Source organism: Anas platyrhynchos, chromosome 19 (assembly GCF_047663525.1).
Source record: "Anas platyrhynchos isolate ZD024472 breed Pekin duck chromosome 19, IASCAAS_PekinDuck_T2T, whole genome shotgun sequence".
In the NCBI taxonomy this organism is placed as follows: Eukaryota; Metazoa; Chordata; class Aves; order Anseriformes; family Anatidae; genus Anas; species Anas platyrhynchos.
In genome coordinates, this window is record NC_092605.1 from 12,328,809 (window position 1) to 12,354,679 (window position 25,871).

General features: G+C 42.8%; 1 protein-coding gene and 1 long non-coding RNA gene across 22 annotated transcripts in view; one reads left to right on the forward strand and one right to left on the reverse strand.

Annotated features, from left to right (window-relative positions):
• Positions 1-25,871, reverse strand: part of LOC106020524 (uncharacterized) — a 189,203-nt gene that overhangs the window by 12,847 nt on the left and 150,485 nt on the right. For 16 of the 21 annotated variants that reach the window (XR_011804166.1, XR_011804164.1, XR_011804165.1 and 13 more), the window contains 5 exons: positions 17,939-18,055; positions 17,721-17,824; positions 17,369-17,423; positions 16,722-16,897; positions 8,654-8,752 (listed from right to left, as the gene is read on the reverse strand). This is a non-coding gene — a long non-coding RNA (uncharacterized lncRNA). Of the gene's footprint in view, positions 1-6; positions 7,630-8,653; positions 8,753-10,957; positions 11,137-11,452; positions 15,157-16,721; positions 16,898-17,368; positions 17,424-17,720; positions 17,825-17,938; positions 18,056-25,438; positions 25,578-25,871 lie in introns of those variants that run through there. The other 5 variants (XR_011804168.1, XR_011804162.1, XR_011804160.1 and 2 more) reach the window with 5 other exon arrangements.
• Positions 7,139-25,762, forward strand: LOC101790909 (myosin heavy chain, skeletal muscle, adult). Its single transcript, XM_027471549.3, has 39 exons — positions 7,139-7,189; positions 8,517-8,766; positions 8,857-9,000; positions 9,093-9,249; positions 9,876-9,903; positions 10,002-10,113; positions 10,203-10,295; positions 10,417-10,480; positions 10,572-10,670; positions 10,771-10,874; positions 10,961-11,099; positions 12,124-12,242; positions 12,341-12,490; positions 13,065-13,235; positions 14,635-14,944; positions 15,051-15,127; positions 16,621-16,708; positions 16,803-16,920; positions 17,112-17,235; positions 17,726-17,862; positions 17,946-18,201; positions 19,724-19,966; positions 20,076-20,252; positions 20,332-20,477; positions 20,577-20,667; positions 20,755-21,144; positions 21,380-21,506; positions 21,620-21,738; positions 21,957-22,153; positions 22,406-22,589; positions 22,676-22,841; positions 23,014-23,138; positions 23,333-23,641; positions 23,742-23,945; positions 24,237-24,362; positions 24,456-24,626; positions 24,713-24,817; positions 24,958-25,053; positions 25,476-25,762. Exons 2-39 carry the CDS (start codon positions 8,560-8,562, stop codon positions 25,626-25,628), a joined length of 5,826 nt encoding a protein of 1,941 aa, XP_027327350.1. The 5' UTR covers positions 7,139-7,189; positions 8,517-8,559; the 3' UTR covers positions 25,629-25,762.

Below are 25,871 nucleotides of genomic sequence, written 5' to 3' on the forward strand. Positions count from 1 at the left end.
CTGCAGAGATGGAAACAGGATTGACAGAAAATTAATGACTGGCAGGCAACTTTGCATTCTTCCTTTTGCATCATGACACTCACACAAGTGTTTTCTTATTCAGACAATTTAAAATGCTTGTTCTTCTAGAGGTGTTGTTAGAATAACCTTGAAATTTAGTTTGTGAAGCAATGCATTATTAATGCTGAATACTGTCAGGCCCCTGCACCCCTGCTGGTCTAAGCTACAAGGATTATCTTTGTATTATGGTGTAGCTGACAGAACAGTAAGCAGACACACCTGGTATCAGCTATAATGGCTGCTTCATGGTGAAGGTAGAACTATTTAATGTGAAATACATATGCTTTAGCTGAACTCAGTATGCAAAGAGTTCTCAGCATGAGAGCTACATCTCTGTACACAAGATCTTGGAGAATTTTCATAGGATCATAGAATGGTTTGGGTTGGAAGGGACCTTAAGGATCACCCAGTTCCAACCCCTCTGCCATGTGGTGGTTTTACCTTGCTAGGCTGCTGAACTCCACCAGAACTGCTCTCTCAATCCCCCTCCTCAGAAAAGGATGGGAAGAAGAAAAGGAAAAAAAATAATTTAACTAAAGAGAAAAACAAACAAACAAAACAACAAACAAACCAAGAAAAGGCTGTGTGGAAGCACAGAGGAAAGAAATTACTCTCTACTTCCCACCAACGAGTGATGCTTGACCACATCCTCAAAGCTGGGCCACAACTCATGTAGCCGTTGTTTGAGAGGACAGACATTTTCACAATGAGAGCCCACTCCTCCCCGCTCCTTCCTTTTTCCACCTTTCATTGCTGTGTGACATCATATGGTAGGGAATATCCCTTTGGTTGGTGATGTTCCTTCCTCACCTCTTGTCCACCCCCAGCCTGCTGGCTCTTGGGGGGCTGGAGGGAGTCCTGATGCTGTGCCAACATTGCCAACATTGCCAACAGGCATAACACTGGTGTGATACCAATGCTGCTTGAGCTACACATGCAGAGCGCAGCACAGTATGGGCTACTGCAGGGAAAGTTAACTCCATCCCAGCCAGACCCAGTACAGATGCCATCCACTAGATCAGCTTGCCCAAGGCCTCATCCAATGTTGTCTTGAACACCTCCAGTGATGTAGCATCCACAACGTCTCTGGACAACCTGTTCCGATGCCTTAACACCCTCTGAGCAAAGAATTTTCTCTAACATCTAACCTAAATCTCCCCTCTTTTCATTTAAAACCATTCCCCCTTAGAATCATAGAGTCATAGAATACCCCTAGTTGGAAGGGACCCATAAGGATCATGAAGTCCAACTCCTGGCACCACACAGGTCTACCCAGAATTTTAGACCATGTGACTAAGTGCACAGTCCAAACGCTTCTTAAACTCCAACAGGCTTGGTGCAGTGACTACTTCCCTGGGGAGCCTGTTCCAGTGTGCAACCACTCTCTTGGTGAAGAATCTCTTCCTGATGTCTAGCCTCCCCTGCCTCAGCTTGACACAATTCCCTCGGGTCCTATTGCTGGTCACTAGAGAATAGATAGGCACCTGCCCCTCCATTCCCCCTTGTGAGGAAGCTGTAGACTGCAGTGAGGTCTCCCTTCAGCCTCCTCTTTTCGAGGCTGAACAGGCCAAGTGACCTCTGCCACTCCTCATACACCTTCTCCTCTAGTCCCTTCACCATCTTCGTGTAGCCCTTGTCCTATTATTACCTGTCTGAGTAAAAATTTGCTCTCCATCTTTATTATAAGCCCTCTCTAAGTATGGAAAGGCTGCAATGAGGTCTCTCCAGAGCCTTCTTTAGGCTGAACAGACCCAGCTCTCAGCCTTTCTTCATAGGAGAGGTACTCCAGCCCCTTGATCATCTTTGTGGCCCTCCTCTGGACCTGCTCTAACAGCCCCACATCCTTCTTGTGCTGGGGTCCCCAGATCTGATCGCCAGATTCCAAGTGGGACCTCACAGGGGCAGAGCAGAGGGGGACAATCACCTCCCTCCCCTGCTGGCCACTCATCCTTTGATGCAGCCCACGATGCTTCTGGGCTGCAAGAACACTCTGCTGGCATATGTCAAGCTTTTATTTCACCAGAACTCCCAAGTCCTTCTCTGCAGGGGTGGTCTCAGTGAGTTCTTCCAGTCTGTAGTCATGTCTGGGATTGCCCCAGCCCACATGCAACACCTTGCACTTGGACTTGTTGAACCTCATTCAGTTTAGTGGGCCCACTTCTCGGGCTTGTTCAGGTCCCTTTGGATGGCATTCCTTCCTTCTGTTGTGTCAATTGTACCATTCAGCTTGGTGTCATCTGCAAACTTACTGAGGGTTCACTCGATCCCACTATGTCATTGACAGAGATATTAAACAGTACCGGTCTCAAGACAGACCCCTGAGGGACACCACACATCACTGGCCTCCACATGGACATGGAGCCATTGACCCACACTCTGGGTGTGGCCTTCAAGCCAATTCACTGAATGGTCCACCCTTCAAATCCATCTCCCTCTATCTGGAGATCACAATGTCATGTGGGACCATGTAAAAGGCCTTACAGAAGTTCAGTAATATGACATCAATTTTGCTAGATTTCAGTAAACCTTCAGAGTCTTGATTGATATGAATCCCCTTTCAGGGTATGGCTCACTCCAAGATATTAAACAAAGCCCACATGACCATAACCACATTATGCTAAATTTGGCTTTATACTAGTACTGAGATATTAATGAAGTGTTATTAATGTGGATATATGTTAATGCTTGTGATAGGTACAAAAATCAGATTACGAATCTATGGTAAGAACAGTTTCTCCATCTCTGAGCAGATGTCAGTATACATATATATAGCTGCACTGTAGATTTGTATATGCACACAGAAGTGTTCTGCTAAAGGAGGACCTCAAACACCTGATACAGAGTTAGGTGGGTAAGTAACTCCTGCAATTCTTTTATGCTCTGAGCAATCTGGTAGCATTCCCAGCTTTCCTTGTAGGATGAGACTGCCTGCAGTTTTCTGAGTTGTCCTTTGAAGGCTTATGTTTTTCATCTACATGTAATCTTCAAGAACTCTTTTTATGCCATATGTGCCTGGCAGTCAGTTGCTTTCCTTCCCTTGACCAGTGCCTACGGTTGGTTGGGCTCTGGACTTTTGAGGCAAATTCCTATTCTCCTCAACCAGAGATGGTGTCATTTACCTCTGTATGATAACAGGTTTCAAGACTCTTCATGAGATGTTGTCCTCAGTGTCAATGTGCGTTGTGTAGAATAACCCAGACCTTCCAAACTCTTGTGTAAATACTGTATCATTCTGCTGTCTGCAAGGTTCCTTGGTAAAGAGATATTCTCTCTTGGAAGTTACCTCCTTAATAGCTCTAGCACATGCTAAGGAAATAGTTTGACTTTGGCTTCTGTCAAGCTCTTCATTACCACAGGCATGGCTTCACTTAACTAAGTGGATGTTAAGTTGATCCTGTTACTCCATCTGCACAGAACCAGTTCCTGCAGATGATTCTTAGGACTGTTTAAGAAACGGTAAAACATTGAAAACTTCAGCAAATACATAGAGACTAACAGGTTGGAAGTAAATTTGAAGAGCTATTGGGAATTCACCTTTGTCGATTCACCATCGGTGCACTCAGACAATGCAAACTATGATAATACCTTAACCAAAGAGTGGCTTCATTCCTGTTATCTTTAGATCAGAAAGGATGTGACTTCATCCTTTTGGGTGTGGTAGAACTGTGCAGTAGTTTGCTTGAAAGATACATACTTACGTGACCAAAAGTTAGAGGAGGTACTGCTTGAAGATATTTTAGTACAAATATGTGAACTGACTGTCATTCAAAGATGTGTTCCCTTGTCTTCAAGAACTGATGTCTACATGAATGTTTATCTCTCTCTTCCTTGTCACTTCTACCTCAGAGTCCCAGAGGAGTCCCGAAGTCTTTCTGATTCTGCAGTTGCTCAGGTCCATTTAATATAAAGTGTTCTCTATACTATTTATGTACGTGTACAAATAGGTACTACTTAGTCAAAAAACAGGGGTCAATACTGGGTCCAACCATGCAGATGAAGGATAGAGTCTTTCACCTGGGGAGGAACATCCCCAGGTGAGTGTACATACTGGGGACTGAACAGCTGGAAAGTGGAAAGCAGCTTTGCAAAAAAGGACCTGGGAGTCTTGGTGGACAAACAGCTTGAACATGAGCCAGCAACATGCCCTTTCCACAAAGAAGGAGGATGGTCATCTGGTTTGCATAAGAAGTGTCACAGAAGGTTGAGGGAGGTGATCCTTCCCCTCTACTCATCACTGGTGAGGCCACACCCGGACTGTTGTGTGCAGTTCTGGGCTCTCCACTACAAGAGACTACATGGACATACTGGAGAGAATCCAACTAAGGGCCAGAAAGATTATGAAGGTACTGGAGGATCTCAGCAATGAGGAAAGGCTGAGAGAGGTGGACTGTTCAGCCTTGAAAAGAAAAGGCTTGGAGAGTATCTCACAATGTATAAATATATGAACAAAGGATGTAGAGAAGAGAAAACCAGGCTTTCTCCAGTGGTGCCCAGTGACAGGATAATGGGGACAAAATGAAATGCGGGAGGCTCCATCTGAACATCAGGAGAATCTTTTTGACTGTTAGGGTGACTCAGCAATGGAACAGGTTTCCCAGAGAAGCTGTGGAATGTCCATCCTTGGGGATATTCAAAAGCCATCTAGACAAGACTGTCTCCTTCATTTCCATGCCCTGGTTCATAACCATTTTCTGAGATTTGGACCACTATCATAAAAGGCTTTAGGTTTCTAAATATGCGTTATAGGGATGTAGGGACACCAAATTCAATGTACAAATCACTGCTGAGTGACTATCAACAACTGAAGATGCGTGCATTTGCTAGCTGCTTCCTCCTCAAGCCAGGCCTTCCCTTGGCTGACTTCACACCTACTGCTGCCTGGCTATGTGCCTCACTCCTGCCAGCTGGGTCCACAATTTGGGCAACCCAACAGGAAAAACACAGAAGAGCTGTACTGAAGAGACTGGATTTGTCATTGGCAACTGGAAATTCAACATTTTCTGTCCCCAGAATCAGGCATCTAGCCTAAGACACTCAGCTGCTCTCAAACAGATCCTGAAGGCACATCCTGAGGATGGGCACTTTGTCCCAGCATGACAGCACTGCATAAAACAGGTTTGCGACCTACTGCTGAGAGCAGGGCCTCAGAGGAAATCAACAGCAGCTACCAGTACTTCACCTGCTGCTGCCACGGGATGCTGCCTTGACAGTGCAGATGTTACAGCTTTCCTGGAAATGGAAGACTAGAGCTCCCACCTCAACCTGAGGGGAGCAAGCCCCCAGCTCTCCCTGGGTGAGGCTTCTTAGCCATCTCTGCTCCTCCCAGACCTTGCTCTTTGCATGAGGTCTTCTGAACTCTGTGCTCTGAGCTGCCAAGACCCTCCTGTCCCCTCCTAGGCCACTGTGTTGTTGGGCACCAATTGGAAACCTAGCACCCTGGCTTGGACTAGGTTTGGGCTCCAGGCTTGGGCTAAGATGCCCAAAATGTGAGTGCTACAGTGCAGAACCTTCCTTGGAAAAGGCCTTCATGCACAGAACAGTGCCTGATGCTGGGTGTTCCATCAGATCCCATGAATCATTTTTCTAACCTTGTCCCCATATTACCCACTGACATCTTTTAATGACCAAAGTGCCAATGACCAGGAGAAAAGTTTGTTGAAATCTGACAGGATTTAAAGCAACTTACATGACAGTGCCAATTTCCTATATCAGTCACTTTCCAGGACTTCCAGCAAATCTCTCTTTCCCACACTATCAGCACTCAAGGGGCATGTTTGCCAACACCAGTACTCTAGTATAGGTAACACTGGTTTTTTTTGGACTGTGTGAATGTGTGGAAGCCATATATGATGAGATGGGAATGCTGGACTAAGGATGTATCAGGCACAGAGCATCTGGGACTGCATGCTGAGGTGAAATATGTGTGTATGTGTCTAATTATAGGTGTGACTGACTAGAGGGATTTTTCTGTCAATTGTAGGTAGGAAAAAAGCTGTGGGGGCCTTTTGCTAGATCAGAGTTATTTTTCCTTGGGTTATAGGCAGGTGACACCTGGATAAGCTTAAAGGTTTTTGGCAAAAGAATGGAGCATCTCTTGCTCACTGGCACTGACCTAATTGCATCAGAAGTCTCAGGAGGCTGTAACTTCTCCTACAGTACAAGTTGGTGCATAAAGTCACAAAAACATTTCTTGGATAGTCTCTCAAATTTTACAATCTGAAGCGTGTACAGAGGCACAAATGCACACGACTCAGTGTGTGTTCTTCCTGATACTTCTGAAGCTGCCTCACATCTCTCTCAGAGACACCAGCCTAAAAACCTGATTAGGACCAAGTCTCTCACTACTGTGGCTTGTGGCTGAACATGCTGCCGTACTTTTAACCCTTGTAACCAGTTCTATGCCTGCACTTCTGCCTTCAGGATTTTACCATCACAACTGCCAAAGCTTTTGAAAATGCTAATTTATCTTTTAACATCCTGTTTTATCTATTGTATTGCTGGGTTAGCTGCAGCACACACATACCAAGCAATACTCTCTGGGTCATACACTGAGTCGGTGGGAAAGTCAGCAATAAGTCCTGCATCCAAGTTCTCTAAGTGCTTTGACTAGTCCAGATTCCCTCCTTAACACCCTTGTCAGATTGTTTATAGAAGATGTATTCATATAGTCAGTAAGACATCAAAATATTCTAATTATATCTAGTCATGTCAAATGACAATTATGCCCTTAGTTCAGTTTGCCAGACAATGCTTTACCAAAGAAGGTTTGCCAAAAATTTTTTGACCGAAGAAAGAGTAGGCATCTGTAGCATCTGCAAATGAGATCGTATATAATCTCCCTGCAGCAAGTCTGCCCTGTCTTCGTGGAAAGCTTCAAGGTAAGTGTATGGGGTCTGCAGGCTTGCAGGAAGGAGATGGTGCCCTTATGTACCACAGCATTCTTTGTGCCTCCAGTGCTCATTTCCATGAATGGACTCAATTTCTCAGCTCAAGTTTTAAATCTGCTTTCAAGACATCTGCACATTTTCACTCTGGAATTATGTGCAGCATCAAGTAGGGAATTGCCATTTGTGTTTTGCAGTACTGACCGGCTGCCAGGGTGCAAGACACCCACCTGGTGTCACGAGAGGTAAGAATTTGATTTATTAATTCTTAGAGGGCAGAGAAAGATCTTTTTGGGTGGGATTTCTGTATGGCTGCATGAATGGTCACTGTTTCACCCTATATTCAAAACCAGGATGATTACAGTAGGCAGGTGGTGGGGTACCCACAGCTGGTAAGATTTTCAAGTGGCCATGTTCGAATCCTCTGGCAACTGATGTAAGACCAGAAAATTCCCATGGGGATATTCTTCACCTTACTTAACTGACCAAACAGGGAGTGAGGCATGCTGGCTTCACATCATTTTTGTGGCAGCAATAGAACAGTACCAAGATGAACAAAGGTGGAAAAAGTGCAAAACTGTACATCCTACTTCAGAAAGTATGAATTAATACATCATCTGAGCATACAGAGATTCTAACCATCTTTGTAAAATGCAGGGCTCTCTCAGGTACACATTTTCTTTATCTAGACAAAAAAAAAAAAAGAAAAAAAAAGAAAAAAAAGAAGAAAAAAGAGACTTAACTGTTGAACAAATGAAATAAATTTCACTAATGTAGCTAGAGAATTTTCAATTGCAGTTGGCTAACTTAGCTATCCACATGTTTAACAAGGCATCTAAAGACATATTTTTATTTTCTAAAATTTGGAGAACTCACCTGCTCCTGGATGTTTTTTTAAGGAAGTGTTTATTTGGGAGCTTCATACAAGCATAGCAATTCCAATTTCAGTGCTTGAATTTTGTTTTACTCAAGTCAGAACTTTGGGGCTGGGATTATTTAGATATTGTACTTAAGAACGACAAATGTATAAACAAATTAAATTATGGCAGAATATTAAAATATACAAGACTTGCCTTTTTCTTCTGTTGGCAACTTCAGTAGCAAAATTCATTAATTTCCCAAGGCCTTCCTTTTACCATCCTAGTTAATAAGCAAATGCCCCATTGGTTCAATATTTTCCAGGACCGTAGGTCTCCTATACTACAGCTTTTCAGAAACGTTTCTTCACATTTACTCTTTTAAACAAAATGTTCCACCTGTATTTCTACTTCTGATAGTGATGTCATTAAAACTTGCTAAGTAGCTTCGGTAGTTCTTACAGACATGATATTCTTAAAATGCCAAACTTTCAGTTGTGAAAGGTGATTAAATATTGCTCTCCTAGAAGTCTGAAGACCTAAGCTACATCAATTATATCCTCATTTTCTAAGTAACCTAAAGATTAGGATCTTCAGTTAGGTCATTATAGTTGTTCTAAATATTAGATTGTGATGAGAAAACAAAGAACAGGATATAAAAGATTTCCCAATCTTACAGAATAGACATAAATAATCAATGCAATATTACTTCTAGCCATTAGAGTCTTCTGCTGACGTGTCTTCAGTAAAGCACAGACATGGCCTCTGCAGATGCGGAGATGGCTGTTTTTGGGGAGGCGGCTCCCTACCTCCGAAAGTCAGAAAAGGAAAGAATTGAGGCCCAGAACAAACCTTTTGATGCCAAGTCATCCGTCTTTGTGGCCCATCCCAAGGAATCCTTTGTAAAAGGGACAATCCAGAGCAGGGAAACAGGGAAGGTCACTGTGAAAACTGAAGGTGGAGAGGTAAGAGAAAATGAAACTTCAGATCAACAGTTGATTCACACTGAGCTTCTAGCTGACATATGCAGACATATTCTTTCATTTCCTTGGCAGACTCTGACCGTGAAGGAAGATCAAATCTTTTCCATGAACCCTCCCAAGTATGATAAAATTGAGGACATGGCCATGATGACCCACCTCCACGAACCCGCTGTGCTGTACAACCTCAAAGAGCGTTATGCAGCCTGGATGATCTACGTAAGTACCAGCAGCTTTCTTCCTTTGGGTAGCTGGAAGGCCTGCTGTGCCAGGCTGAGCAGAAGCCAACGTGCTGTCTCCCTTCCTCGCAGACTTACTCGGGTCTCTTCTGTGTCACCGTCAACCCCTACAAGTGGCTGCCAGTGTACAACCCGGAGGTGGTGTTGGCCTACCGAGGCAAAAAGCGCCAGGAGGCCCCTCCACACATCTTCTCCATCTCTGACAACGCCTATCAGTTCATGCTGACTGGTGAGTGCTTGATCTCATTCAAAGCAATCTGAACCAAAAAGCCTCGTGGCTCTTACTGGAGCACAGGACAAGGCAGCTACAAATCCCATGGAGCTAAGTGAGAGAAACTGACAACTGCAAGCCAAACTATACCAGAAACATGCATAGATTCAGCACTGTGTACTATTGTACCCTATTCTACACTTTCCCACCACAGACATAATACTGAGCTCATAATATCCTTCCCCCCCCTCCTTTTTTTTTTTTCTTTTTTTTTCAATGAGAGAACAGAAAGCATACAATCTTTGTATGCATACCATACAATATGGTATGTATGATTGTATGATACCATACAATCTTTGCTTTGAGCACAGGTAGTCAGTTTGATTTGATTCCTTGATGAGAACTGTGTGAAGGGCAAGTGCCTACAGACTTTGTCTGAGGACCATGTGCATCTGAGAGTTGTATGGGTCCAGCAGAGCTTATACTTACTACTGTTAGAAGGAAATTCAGTACTGTCTTCTATAAGTTACTGCTTGGACTTTCTGGAGAAGCCCCAACTTACATTTACAGATTTACTTTTCAGTCAGCTAACACAGTTCTATTCAGGACAATGGCTAAAAACTTTAATTCTACCTCTTTCACAGACCGCGAGAATCAGTCAATCCTGATCACGTAAGTACACTTCTTGCTCAGGTCCCTGCAGGGCTACAGGGAACCAGGAGACCTGCTTCCTGACCACACTCTCCCTGCTTCTCTATTTCATTTGGCAGTGGAGAATCTGGTGCAGGGAAGACTGTGAACACAAAGCGCGTCATCCAGTACTTTGCAACAATTGCAGCTAGTGGGGAGAAGAAGAAGGAGGAGCAGTCTGGCAAAATGCAGGTAAAATTATAGATAGGGGCTCAAATCAATGCTTTTCTCTGTTCCTCATTTTTGAAAAGTAATAACTAGGAATAATTATTGTCCTGTAGGGAACACTAGAGGATCAAATCATCAGCGCCAACCCACTGCTGGAGGCATTCGGAAATGCCAAGACTGTGAGGAATGACAACTCCTCGCGCTTTGTGAGTTGTAGCTTTGGACAAAATCCCTCCTAACAGTAGTGATGAGCCTAGCGACATTCTTACATAAAGAGATGTCAAAAGAATCCATCTAGGCTGAAGTGGTTCTTTTCCCCCTCAATAGGGCAAATTCATCAGAATCCACTTTGGGGCCACAGGCAAACTGGCTTCTGCTGACATTGAAACTTGTAAGTGACATCCTGGCATGATCACATCCCTTCCTAAATTCCTACCTCTGTGTGCCGTCTCATTCCTAGCACTTTCTTCCTGCTTTGCCAGATCTGCTGGAGAAGTCCAGAGTCACTTTCCAGCTCAAGGCAGAAAGAAGCTACCACATTTTTTATCAGGTCACCTCCAACAAGAAGCCAGAGCTAATTGGTAGGAGGCATCAGTGAGCTTTTTTGGAGAAAGATCACTGAGCAACAATGAATTACACTATAGAAACAATGAAATTTAACCCATCAATATTTGTTTTCAGAAATGCTCCTTATCACCACCAACCCATATGACTACCCTTTTGTGAGTCAAGGTGAGATCACTGTTCCCAGCATTGATGACAAGGAGGAGTTGATGGCTACAGATGTAAGTAATTTATGAAACAGGTAAGCTGGTACAGGTCATACATCATATAACAGGCAAATATTCCACTTTACTGATTCTATTACCAGAGTGCCATTGACATCCTGGGCTTCACTGCTGACGAGAAGACTGCCATCTACAAGCTGACAGGGGCTGTCATGCACTACGGCAACTTGAAGTTCAAGCAGAAACAGAGAGAGGAGCAGGCAGAGCCAGATGGCACAGAAGGTATTGTCAAACTCAGAAATTATAACTCTGAGCCACTCTGTATGTGAAAGACACAGAGTGATCTGAAATTAGATTTTAGGATTTCAAGGAAAACAGCAAGTAAGAAAAAAATCTTACTTCTCACAGTACATCATTTTCTCTGATGTATAATCTCTGGATTTATGTATCCTATATGATGAAAAATTTTCAGTTTAAACTGCCTTCTAAACTGTGCCAGGAAGCTAGTAGCTGTGGATGCCTTTACTGTAACATTATTAGTCATATTTTTATTGAGAATGCCTTGCACTCATTGTGGAACAATAAAGATATTCAGCTCTAAAAGGATAGAGGGCCATATTTTCATTCACCCTCACCTGTCTGATATCCAGGGAACTCTGATGAGAGAGGTGGATTTGATTCCTCTCTGTCAGAGCAAGAGCTAGAACCCATGCCTCCAGTTTTCTGAGCCTTCTCGTTTTAAAGAACTAGGCAGAAGTTGGGAAGTGCCATAGTCATGTCTGAAAAAGGATGAAAACCTATGAATTTTACAGAAGATCAGAAGTAGAAACCAAAGCTCAGAAAGGGTTGTAGATGCTGAATCCTAAAGAGTACAGATAAATCCTCTGTGTTCCACTCTAAATATTTGGGTGTTTTTTATCACCTTCTGAGTATAGCTCATTATCTGACTGAGGTCACTGCAACTTCTGAGCTACACACATACAAGAAATATTCAGATTAACAAGCTGCAGGCTTCAATTTTGTGCTAGGAATTTTTTGAAAAAACTTCATTGCATTTTGCATGCTTCAATGAAGACCTTCAAATGTAAGTTCTTTCAGAAAAGTTCAATATGTATAATTATGACTTTGATGCTACACAGATTATATCTGTGACATTCTTTCAACATATTTCAAAGCATGGAAACCTGAACACTGCAGCCCTTAGAGATGCAAAATCTATATGACACAAAATTCTTTTTTTTTTTCTTTTTTTTTTTTCTTTTTTTTTCTTTTTTTTTCTTTTTTTCTATCTATCTTTGCCATTTAGTTGCTGACAAGGCTGCCTATCTTATGGGCCTGAATTCAGCTGACATGCTGAAGGCATTGTGTTACCCTCGAGTCAAAGTTGGGAATGAATATGTGACCAAGGGTCAAACCGTGCAGCAGGTGAGAAACATGGTAACCTGGAACCATGCTTTTAATTAATATGCATTTGATTCTCCTCTGCTCTGTGTTGTAACTTCAGGCATTTACTTTTGTTTTAGGTTCACAATGCTGTAGGTGCTCTGGCAAAGGCTGTCTATGAGAGGATGTTCTTGTGGATGGTTGTTCGTATCAACCAGCAGCTGGATACAAAGCAGCCCAGGCAGTACTTCATTGGTGTCTTGGACATTGCTGGCTTTGAGATCTTTGATGTGAGTAACAAAGATTTGGTAAGAGCTGCTTAGAGAGCTGCTTAGAAATGACAGCTGGGTGTTCTGACAACTCTCAGACATATTTTTAAAGAACACATATGATCAACACTTTTTTTTTTTTTTTGTAGCTAATTGCCTTTTTTTTTTGCCATGAAGTAAGAAATGACATTTGAAAGGACTTTTCTTATAACAATAGCCTCATTTTCAAGATGTGCAAGCTCAAAAGAGCAGAAAGGCCTAAGCAGAAAAATTTCTTAGTTTAAAACATCAAGTTAAAGACCGTATAAAGCACATACATCATAATAGGCCTAACTTTGTATTTTTTTTTCTGTAATTTGTTCTAAGATAATATAGGAAATACATTCTATTTTCACAGTTTTATCAAGGAGAAAAATATGATCGTGAACAATGAATGTCATGCGTTTCTCTATTTTGTTATATAGATATAAAGCTGACTGAAGAAATGCTCAGTCACTATGAAAACAGAGTAACTGCATTCCTTATTTTTAAAGGGTAAGGTTTTGCAATTACTTCTGCATCTTGCAGATATGGATCTTTCTCATTCTATTTCCAGTTCAACAGCTTTGAGCAGCTGTGCATCAACTTCACCAATGAGAAACTGCAGCAGTTCTTCAATCACCACATGTTTGTACTGGAGCAGGAGGAGTACAAGAAGGAAGGGATTGAATGGACATTCATTGACTTTGGGATGGACCTGGCTGCCTGCATTGAGCTCATTGAGAAGGTATGGGAATATTATAATTACTTGGTCTAATTTTTCAAAGGGATCATTCATGTTCATGTCCAAATATTCAAATTTTGTTATTCAAGAATACTTAGCTGTTTAGTTTATTTTATCTGTCAAATGAGACGTTAAGGTGGTGTGCTGATGTCACAGAGCAGATTTGAACTGGTATTTTCTGAAGTGCAAAAAGATTGTTAAACTCCCAATAAAACTTTTTTTTTTTTTTTTTTTTCCAAAACAGATAGAAACAGTTTCCAGTTAAAACTCTGCAGCTCACCTTTCAGCTCCAACTGACTTGTGCTCCTACAGCAAAATAGATATATCACTCGTAAAATAAACATAGAAGATGGAAATGCATCACTGATTACAAACAGTCACACTTAAGGGGCATCCTTTGACTTAGAATAAGGAGGTATTCATATTGAGCATGGAATTTAATGTTCATTGGCTGTCAGGATGATAAGAAATTATAATCATAGAACCGTGAGATCATTTAATCTAACTCCCTTGGTCAAAGCATCTTTAACTGGACAGGTTTCTCAGGACCATGTAAAGCTTGGTTTAGAATATTTCAGATGATACCCTAAGAATAGATACTCTGGGGAATCTGTTCCAACTGTTGACCACTCTCACAGTAAAAAAAAAGCATTTCTTACATTTAAATGGAATTTCCTGTAATTCGATTTGTGCCTGTGGCACCTTGTACTGTCACTGAGAACCACTGAAAAGAGACTGGCTTCATCTTCCTTCCCACCTCCCATTAAGTGTTTATACACATTAGTAAGATCCTCCTGAGCCTTCTTTTCTCATGGCTGAACAGTCTCAGCTCTCTCAGCCTCTACTTGTATGTCAGATATTCCAGTCTAAATATATTAGTGGCCCTTCAATGTGCTTACTCTAGTATGTCTATGCTTTTCTTGTGCTGGGGAGCCCAGAACTGGACAAAGCACTTCAGATGTTTCTCAGCAGAGCTGAGTAGAGAGGAAGGATCACCTCCATCAACCTGCTGATAATATTCTTCTTAATGCAACAAAGAATAGGTGCCTGTCCTTTCTGTAGGGGTGTACGGTATACTCATTTTGGTTCAATTACTTTTATGACATCTGTATGTGTTTGTGTTCCTCTGAATAAGAAGGTAGTGTCCTGGTTATATAAAGAAACTTTTCAACACAAACTAAAGGAACTTCAATTTATCATTATGAATCATTTGGTGTAAAAAAAAAACAAAACAAACATAACTGTCAATATGTTTAATTACATTTTCTAGCATAAAATGTGACTGAAAAATAACTTTTTCTGATGAACACTTATGTCTGTGTTCTGCTACTCTGACTAGATAAAGACCGTAATTGCCCATAAAACTAAATAGCAATTTGTCTCTCCTGTGTATTTCTTCCAGCCCATGGGCATCTTCTCCATCCTGGAAGAGGAGTGCATGTTCCCCAAGGCAACTGACACCTCTTTCAAGAACAAGCTCTATGACCAGCATCTGGGCAAGTCCAGCAATTTCCAGAAGCCCAAGCCTACCAAAGGCAAGGTTGAGGCCCACTTCTCCTTGATACACTATGCTGGCACGGTGGACTACAACATCACTGGCTGGCTTGAGAAGAACAAGGACCCCCTGAATGAAACTGTTATTGGGTTATACCAGAAGTCTTCACTGAAAACACTGGCCTTACTCTTTGCCAACTATGGTGGAGCAGAAGCAGGTCAGATCTATGAAAGTCATATTTTCAGTGATGTACAGCTTAAAGGAATTGTAAGAGGCAATAAAAAAAATATAAAATCTATTTTATATATTTTTAATTTTTGCAGAGGCTAGTGCTGGTGCTGGCAAGAAAGGTGGCAAGAAGAAGGGTTCTTCATTCCAGACGGTCTCCGCTCTTTTCCGGGTGCAGTACAAAGTTCAATATTTTTTTTCCTAATATAAGGAGGAAATTCATCACTTAAAATAACCTGTCTTTTTTGGCTTAGTTGTGTAAAAAAAAAAAAAAAAAAAAAAAAAAAAAAGATGTTCTTGGGCCAGAGGAGCAAACCCACTGTAACTTATTTATGCTCTTTTCTATTGAATGCACAACATATGGCTGTGTCCACTTCTCCAGAAAACTTATAAAATATACCTAGAAGACACAAATTTCCTTTAGATGTCCACCTCTGCTTCAGAACCTTTTATTACCCCTTAACAACATTGTTTCTGCCCAGAGGCCTGGAGGTGAGCTGTTTGCTCCGTTTGTATCTCTAGCATTTTTTTCATGATTCATGCATCAGTTATGATTGAAATAAACCTTGGGATACGATTTTTTAAGATGTGAGATACCTGGCAGTTTTTTCTCATAGCCAAGCTTTGCTGCCTGGCTGTTCTATACACTTCTGTCAGGTAATATGCTGAGTCTCTCCTGAGGCTATTTATTATGATATTCACTTATTATGATATTCACTTAGGGCTCTCTTCTTGATCCAGCCTAATTTGTCCTACATATCTGTTGTCATATGATTTTTGATTACCTGACATAACCTCTAGCCAGTTCTCTGAAACATGACATGGACTTTGTGTATACAACCTAGGATAAATAATCATAGATCTAGGCTATGTTTTCAAGGCTTTTGCCTTGCAAGTGGGAAATTATTGCCAGCACATATCATTCAAAAATAATGTAATAAGCCCGTGTTTAAGCTAGTAATACTTTAAGAAATAAGAGGTGATCCTTGCTGCATTTAGGTTGCATTGCTCTTAAGTTTTCAGACTTTCTTAAAGTTTAGACGTGCTAAGGTTTGGACTACTTAATTTAGGTAGTCCGAAATGTCCTCTGGGGTTACCTACTCTAATTATAGACAATAATTATTTATTTATAAATAATTATACAGATACTAGTTACAGACCAGCCCTGGGATTCATCTTACCTTATTCTCATCTCACCTTACCTTACAAACAAAACATGAAACTGAGACACAAAATTCAGCCTGTTCCTTTTGCTTTTAGTGGAGAAAATAGGAAGGTTCTATGTAGTGTGAACCATATGACTCATCTTAAATGTCTACTGTAGTATGCTTCAAACTGCATCTGAGAAGTATCACTATATCTCTCCTGGAATGTATAATGGAAGATGGATATAATTTCTAATGAAGGTATTTCACTAGAGTCAGTGAAATGTCATAAAACTGTATGTTTAAGAGTACAGAGTTCCTACAGACTAAACAGACAAACTTAATACCTTACGTTAATAACAACAAAGATACATGGAAAGTCAGAAAACTGGTGCAGGTGGCTTCAGTTCAGGATTCTGCAAGCTAATATTTGATAACACATTATTTCGGTACAGATTGCTTGATGCTTACAGTGGAAATTACATTTGCTGATATAAACTTTTGTTAATGACTCTCCCAGGAAAATCTAAACAAGCTGATGACAAATCTGAGAAGCACCCACCCCCATTTTGTACGCTGCATCATCCCAAATGAAACAAAAACACCTGGTAAGAGACTCACATACAGGAAGTCTTCAATATGGTGCTGATCTTCCCTGATGTATTACAGAATACAACATTCATTTGTGCTCTGAATTGTTAGGTGCCATGGAACATGAGCTGGTGCTGCATCAGCTTCGGTGTAACGGTGTGCTGGAAGGGATCAGAATTTGCAGGAAAGGATTTCCCAACAGAGTCCTGTATGCAGATTTTAAACAGAGGTCAGACTGCTTCCCCTTCCTGAATCATTTTGGCCATCTTAAGTAGCTTATGAAATTTAAAATTCACCTCTGGTGAATAGAACCTTCTCTAACATTTACATTTAGCAGTGGAGTTATGTTCTCTTTTTTGTAGTGTATCAGTCAATTAGTCTCAACAGCAGACCTCCTTATATTACCATTTTCTCCCCCAGATACAAAGTATTAAATGCAAGTGCTATTCCAGAGGGACAGTTCATTGACAGCAAGAAGGCTTGTGAGAAACTTCTTGGATCAATTGATATAGACCACACACAATATAAGTTTGGTCACACCAAGGTACCAAAACTGTTTATTTCAAGTACTGCATGTTTTTGTTTTGTATAGCTTAAGAGAGATATTTTAGAAAGCACGTGAAATCATCAAACACTGACGTGTTTAAAACATATCAACTAAATACTTTTTGACTCACCACTTCAATAAAACAGTGAAATTCATTGTCATAGGATGATTCTAATTCAGGGTTCCTAATTGAAGACAAAGTTGTAGAATAGAAGAATCAAGGATTAATAAAAACAAATGAATAAATCTGGCTATTATAGTTCTTCAACTGCAGTAATATGACTGTAATAACCAGACCAGGATTCTTGAAGATATAATATAATGGATATAATGGATATAATGGATATAATATATCCATCACTGCCTACATTCTTTGTGGTTTTGCTTTTTCTCTAACTTCCCATATAATCTGCCATGGCAGACAGGATATGGGCTACTGTGAACAGCAAGCACATAGACTGTACCTATTTTTATGTTCTTACCTAAGGTGTTCTTCAAAGCTGGGCTGATAGGCCTTTTGGAAGAGATGAGGGATGAGAAGCTGGCACAGCTCATTACTCGCACACAAGCCAGGTGCAGGGGCTTCCTAATGAGAGTGGAGTACCAGAAAATGGTGGAGAGGAGGTAAACATTTATTTAAATCAAGTTCAATGTATGTTTTGTCATCTGTGCCTAAATTTTTAATATTTATTTCACTTACCATTCAGAGAGTCCATCTTCTGCATCCAGTACAACATTCGTGCATTCATGAATGTCAAGCACTGGCCCTGGATGAAGCTGTTCTTCAAAATCAAGCCCTTGCTGAAGAGTGCAGAATCTGAGAAGGAGATGGCCAACATGAAACAAGAGTTTGAGAAAACCAAGGAAGAACTTGCAAAGTCTGAGGCAAAGAGGAAGGAGTTGGAGGAGAAAATGGTGAAGCTTGTGCAGGAGAAAAATGATCTGCAGCTTCAAGTGCAGGCTGTGAGTAGGACTAGTGTACCTCATTCTAACTTAACAGGGGCTACAAGACTGATGTTTACAATTAAATTTTCAAAAGACACATACCAAGTAAAAGTTAAATCAATTACTTTGTAATTCATTAAATGATGCTTTTAAAAACATAACTAGATACTGTCAGAAAGTTCAAGTAAGGGTATTCTATGATTGTATGTATATCATGTGTGAGACTTATCAAACAATCATAGAATCATAGCATATCATGACTTGAAAGGATCCGCAAGGATCACAGAACCACTTAGGTTGGAAGAAACCTCCAAGATCACCTAGGCCAACCTCTGGCCTAACACTAACAAGTCCTTCACTAAACCATATCACTAAGTTCAACATCTAAAAGTCTTTTAAAGACCTTCAAGGATGATGACTCAGCCACTTCCCTGGGAAGCCCATTCCAATGCCTAACAACCCTCTTAGTAAAGAAGTTCTTCTTAATATCCAACCTAAACCTCCCCTGATGAAACTTTAGCCCATTCCCCCTCGTCCTATCACCGGGCACGTGGGAGAATAGACTAATCCCCACCTCACTACAGCCTCCTTTAATGTATCTATAGAGTGTCATGAGGTTGCCCCTGAGCCTCCTCTTCTCCACGCTGAACAATCCCAGCTTGCTCAGCTGCTCCTCGTAAACCATTCTCCAGACCCCTCACCAGCTTTGTAGCTCTTCTCTGGACTTGCTCAAGCACCTCGATGTCCTTCTTGTAACAAGGGGCCCAAAACTGAACACAGTACTCGAGGTGCAGCCTCACCAGAGCCGAGTAGAGGGGGACAGTCACTTCCCTAGCCCTGCTGGCCACACTGCTTCTTATACAAGCCAGGATGCTGTTGGCCTTCTTAGCCACCTGAGCACACTGCTGGCTCATATTCAGCTGACTATCAACCAAGGTCCTATCTACTATCAACTCCCAGGTCATTTTCTGCCAGGCAGCTTTCCAACCACTCATCTCCCAGCCTGTAGTGCTGCTTGGGGTTGTTGCACCCCAGGTGTGCCCAGCACTTGGCCTTGTTGAATTTCATATAGTTGATCTTCAAGTCCAACTGCTGGCTACACAAAGGACCTCCCAAAAATAAAACCCTATGTATGAGAACATTGTCCAAGCACTTCTTGAACTCTAGCAGGCTCAGGGCTGTTCCCACTTCCCTGGGGAGCCTGTTCCAGTGCCTGACCGCTCTCTTGGAAAAGATTCTTTTCCTAATACTCAGTCTGCACCACCCTTGAATCAGGTTCATGCCATGTCTAATTGCTGGTCACCAGGGAAAATAGATCAGCACCTCCCCTGCTGTTCCCTCTTGTGAGGAAGCTGCAAACGGTTGCATCGAGAAAGATTTTGGTCTGCTACTTAAAACTCCTACAAGCACATACTTTCTGTTGGAACATAAAACAGATATTTAACCATAAAATAACTATTAAGATTCTAAATTTTTAAGCTGAGAACCACAATATCCCCCCAAAAGTCATATCCTGAAAAAAGTCCATTTTCACGATCAGGAAGCTGACGCTTTAGCCGATGCTGAGGAAAGGTGTGACCAGCTCATCAAAACCAAAATCCAGCTGGAAGCCAAAGTAAAGGAGGTGACTGAAAGGGCTGAGGATGAGGAGGAAATTAATGCTGAGCTGACAGCCAAGAAGAGGAAACTGGAGGATGAATGTTCAGAGCTGAAGAAAGACATTGATGACCTGGAGTTAACCTTGGCCAAGGTTGAGAAGGAAAAACATGCTACCGAAAACAAGGTAAGACTCAGAAGACATCACTCACACTCGAGAAAGAATTGTAGTCTGTTATACAGCATGAAGTTTTAAACCACATTTTTTATCTACGCTTGCTCCCTTCTTGTCAAAGGTGAAAAACCTTACAGAGGAGATGGCAGCTCTGGATGAGACCATTGTGAAGCTGACAAAAGAGAAGAAAGCCCTCCAAGAGGCCCACCAGCAGACACTGGACGACCTGCAGGCTGAAGAGGACAAAGTCAATACATTGACCAAAGCAAAAACCAAGCTGGAGCAGCAAGTGGATGATGTAAGCACATGTGCCTCCAGCGAGACAGGACAGGTATGGAGTTCAACCTGCCTGGCATTAATGGTGTTGTTGTGTTTAGCTGGAAGGGTCCCTGGAGCAAGAGAAGAAACTGCGCATGGACCTTGAAAGGGCTAAGAGGAAACTTGAGGGAGACCTGAAGCTGGCCCACGATAGCATAATGGATTTGGAAAATGATAAGCAGCAGCTGGATGAGAAACTGAAGAAGTAAGTGTGGTTGTGGAACACCTGAGTGCAGGTCAGGTGCATTTATTAGGTAGTGTTATTTGGATGTTAACACTGTGTTTCTGTATACTTTGTGCAAAGGAAAGACTTTGAAATCAGCCAGATCCAGAGCAAAATTGAAGATGAGCAACTTCTTGGCATGCAATTGCAGAAGAAGATCAAGGAGCTGCAGGCAAGTCTCTGGTCCTTCCCCTCCACCCTTCAGAAGGACATCAGTACAAGGAAGGCATGGGTGTGAAGGGTCTCGCATTTTCCCCAGGCCCGTATCGAGGAACTGGAGGAGGAAATTGAGGCAGAGCGAACCTCTCGGGCAAAAGCAGAGAAGCACCGTGCTGACCTCTCCAGAGAGCTGGAGGAGATCAGCGAGCGCCTGGAAGAAGCGGGAGGGGCTACGGCAGCTCAGGTTGAGATGAACAAGAAGCGTGAGGCAGAATTTCAGAAGATGCGCCGTGACCTCGAAGAGGCCACGCTGCAGCACGAAGCCACAGCTGCCACCCTGCGGAAGAAGCACGCAGACAGCACAGCTGAGCTTGGGGAGCAGATCGACAACCTGCAACGAGTCAAGCAGAAGCTGGAGAAGGAGAAGAGTGAGCTGAAGATGGAGATAGATGACTTGGCCAGTAACATGGAGTCTGTTTCTAAAGCCAAGGTACTGAAATACTTTAATTAGTACTTTGTAAACTATGTAATACTTATTTTTATTTTTATACTTAAACATCACTGGGTTACAATACAACTTTTTTCTTCTAATCTAATATATACATCCTGGGTTTATGCGTATTGTCCATAGATATGTAAATTGCATCTCCTGGCTACATTTTCTTGCTGTAAATATGGCAGAGTCCAGGTATTAACACATTTTTAAATGTATGTTTTCCAACTAGGCAAACCTGGAGAAGATGTGCCGCACTCTGGAAGACCAACTAAGTGAATTTAAAACAAAAGAAGAGCAGAATCAACGCATGATCAGTGATCTCAGTGCTCAAAGAGCTCGTCTACAGACAGAATCTGGTAAGGCAACAAATCTTTAGTTTGGAAATGGAAGAATCCTTTACATGGCTTTATTTCATTTCAAATTTATTTAATTTGGCCATTAAAAAAATTCTAAATACAAACTTTTCCAGGTGAATATGCACGCCAGGTTGAGGAGAAAGATGCTTTAATTTCTCAGCTTTCTAGAGGGAAACAGGCGTTCACCCAACAGATTGAGGAACTGAAGCGACAACTAGAGGAAGAGATAAAGGTGAAGACACTTCATGTATATTTATTTTATAAAGTTTATATATCATTGCTCTGTCAGTGCACACTCCTGGCTTCCTGCCCTAGATCAGTCTTTGGCTTGATATTTCCGTAAACAGTGTAGATTGCTATTTTCCTGGAAGATATTCCAGTGTTTAAATACCAGTATGAAAATATTTCCCAGAATACAGCTACTCCTAATTGCAATAATTTTAAATCCAGGCCAAGAATGCCCTGGCCCATGGCTTGCAGTCTGCTCGTCACGACTGTGACTTGCTCCGGGAACAATATGAGGAGGAGCAGGAAGCCAAGGGTGAGCTGCAGCGTGCCCTGTCCAAAGCCAACAGCGAAGTGGCCCAGTGGAGAACCAAATATGAGACAGACGCTATTCAGCGCACAGAAGAGCTGGAGGAGGCCAAGTATGTGGTGACAGGATGCAAACAAGCAGGAGGGGCAATGAAAATTCAGAAGGGACCTTGGAAACAAAGACCAAGATATTCAAAGAAATAAGTCATGGGGTTGCTTTAGGGAAGGATGACAGATGTGGTAAACTTTATCTATGGACCTTGTGGATTGGAGTCCACAGACTGCAAAATGACTAAGCGTGCAATTGTAAAGAGCATACTCATTCCTCTTTGATCACTAACTACGAGCTTTTTATCACCTCCCAGGAAGAAGCTGGCACAGCGCCTGCAGGATGCAGAGGAACACGTTGAAGCTGTCAACGCCAAATGTGCTTCCCTGGAAAAGACAAAGCAGAGGCTGCAGAACGAGGTGGAAGACCTGATGATTGACGTGGAGCGAGCAAATGCTGCCTGCGCAGCTCTGGACAAGAAGCAGAAGAACTTTGACAAGGTATTCTGGCCTCTGGCCCTGTGCTTCCTGGGCAGGGCATCTCCTCACAATTGCCACATCCATACTCACACCCTGTTGCTCCTCAGATCCTGGCAGAGTGGAAGCAGAAGTACGAGGAAACACAGGCTGAGCTGGAAGCTTCCCAGAAGGAGTCTCGCTCTCTCAGCACGGAGCTGTTTAAGATGAAGAATGCCTATGAGGAGTCCCTGGACCACCTGGAAACGCTGAAGCGTGAGAACAAGAACTTGCAGCGTAAGTCCCTAGCCCTCTGCTGCTGGCCAGGCTTTCCCCCAAGCTTGTCTACCCACCACTCCACACGCGTGAGTGCCCGCAGTGATGAGAAGAGACCTGTCAGCCTGGTGCGTCAGGGCCTTTCCCTTTATGCCCTATGTCTGACCATGCCTTGTTTCACCCTTCCCTACAGAGGAGATTTCTGACCTCACGGAGCAGATTGCAGAGGGAGGAAAGGCGATCCACGAGCTGGAGAAAGTCAAGAAGCAGATTGAGCAGGAGAAATCTGAAATCCAGGCTGCCTTGGAGGAAGCTGAGGTATGTGCCCATAGTCGCTGCTGTCCACACTAGAAACGTTAGCAGTGGGGAAACGTGGCTAAGTAGTGCACGGTCCCCCTTCTGTTCTAGCTGTGGAGCACATCCACACCAGGTTCTCTGAAAAATTCTGTAATTATCAAGCAAACAAGAAGTAGCTCTACCCATGTTATACATGTTTGTGACCATTTGCCCAGGCCTCCCTAGAACATGAAGAGGGGAAAATCCTGCGCCTCCAGCTGGAGCTCAACCAGGTCAAGTCTGAGATTGACAGGAAGATCGCAGAGAAAGATGAGGAAATCGACCAGCTGAAGAGAAATCACCTCAGAATTGTGGAGTCCTTGCAGAGCAGTCTGGATGCTGAGATCAGGAGCAGGAACGAAGCCCTGCGGCTGAAGAAGAAGATGGAGGGAGACCTGAATGAAATGGAGATCCAGCTGAGCCATGCCAACCGTGTGGCTGCAGAGGCACAAAAGAACCTGAGAAACACACAGGCAGTGCTCAAGGTCAATTCAGCAAAGCTACACATACAAGAAAGGCTTCTCTAACATTTTTGGCACCCTAGTGTGCTGTGCTGCCTTGTCATTTCTCTTGCCTCTTTTACAGGATACCCAGATACATTTGGATGATGCACTCAGGACGCAGGAAGACCTGAAGGAGCAGGTGGCCATGGTGGAGCGCAGAGCAAACCTCTTGCAGGCTGAGATTGAGGAGCTGCGGGCAGCCCTGGAGCAGACGGAGCGGTCAAGGAAAGTGGCTGAGCAGGAGCTTCTGGATGCAAGCGAGCGTGTGCAGCTCCTCCATACCCAGGTAAGGGCTTTGTTGCCCAAACCAGTTGTGTAGACATTTAACACAGATGACTGTTATAGTAGTAGAGAGTGACGCGGGACAATGGTCTACAATGGCCTCTATACTGCTGTCCACAATGGAAACAGGGTCACAGCCCATCACCTAAGTGCACCACTGATATTTGGTAAACAATTCTCTAATAAAGAATTCCAAACACTGAATTTAAAGGTTGAAGAGGAAAGAGTTGGCTCAGGCTGTAGCTTTGGTATTTCAGGCCTCAGAATACAAGTCTTACAATCTCTGTTTGCACAGAACACCAGCTTGATCAACACCAAGAAGAAGCTGGAAACAGACATTGCCCAAATTCAGAGTGAAATGGAAGACACCATCCAGGAAGCCCGCAATGCTGAAGAGAAGGCCAAGAAGGCCATCACAGATGTGAGTTGGGGAACTCTGTCACTGAGGGTGATGGATGCATTCTTCCCAAAATATCTTTGGCCCCACCTTGGCTTTGCTGCTTTGCCTCTCCAGGCGGCCATGATGGCGGAAGAGCTGAAGAAGGAGCAGGACACCAGTGCCCACCTAGAGAGAATGAAGAAGAACCTGGACCAGACGGTGAAAGACCTGCAGCACCGTCTGGATGAGGCTGAGCAGCTGGCACTGAAGGGAGGCAAGAAGCAAATCCAAAAGCTGGAGGCCAGGGTGCGTAGGGCTGGTATTTGTGCACAAGGGAGCATGTCATGAAGGGAGCCACCTGGAAATCTCCAAACATGAGCTTCTCATTGCAGGTGCGGGAGCTGGAAGGGGAGGTAGATGCTGAGCAGAAGCGCAGTGCTGAAGCCGTGAAGGGTGTGCGCAAGTACGAGAGGAGGGTGAAGGAGCTGACCTACCAGGTAAGGCAAGAGGCATCTTTGTGCTGACACACCCTTCTCACAGAAAGCCAAAGCATTTTCCCATGAACTCCAAGAGGACATGTTTTCTGGAGGTGTGGGGAAACCAACTCTCTGTCTGTCCTTCTTACCAACCACTGTAGTCTGAGGAAGACCGGAAGAACATTCTCAGGCTCCAGGATCTGGTGGACAAGCTGCAGATGAAGGTGAAATCCTACAAGAGACAATCTGAGGAGGCTGTAAGTATTACCCTGAGTGACGGTAAGAGGATTAATTGAGGAAAAGCATATGGGAAACCTGGGAAGTCTACAGGTCAATAATGAAGGACTCCAAATATTCTCTGACATGTTTATATTTTTTTGTAGTGGTTAAGTACTAAAGGAATCAAATGAGGGAAATAAAAGGGCAAATATATGCAGTATTTCTGGGGGCATTGAACTGATGTTATTTCTAAGAAGGAATTCTTTCTAATAATACTACCTGTACATTGATTAAAAATTTTCATACACAAAAAAATTATAAATAAACATTTTTATGAAACACACCTGGAACACTTTGCAAATCAGACATGTTTTTGTAATTATGTGGAAGGAAATGAACAGCCAAGTCAGAACAACCACTAACCTGTGCTCCTCACCAACAACTCCCTCTCCCCACACAGGAGGAGCTGTCCAATGTCAACCTCTCCAAATTCCGCAAGATCCAGCACGAGCTTGAGGAAGCCGAGGAGCGGGCTGATATTGCAGAGTCACAGGTCAACAAACTACGAGCGAAGAGCAGGGAGTTTCATAGGAGGATAGAAGAGGAAGAGTGAAGATGTCACGTGGCAGCAAAGTGGCCTGAGGGGTGCACAAAATGTGAACCCTCTGTTGCTTTGTTTTGCAATGTATTTGTAACCATGTCAATGTCTAGAGAATAAAGACCGTAGATTAATTTGCACAGACACTATGAACAGTGGCTTCTTTGTTTTTTATTCCTGAATAAGCTTAGGATTTTGGTGAATCTGCTACAGATGCTTTCAAGCTTCAAGCACTGCTCTTGCCCTTACATATTCTTC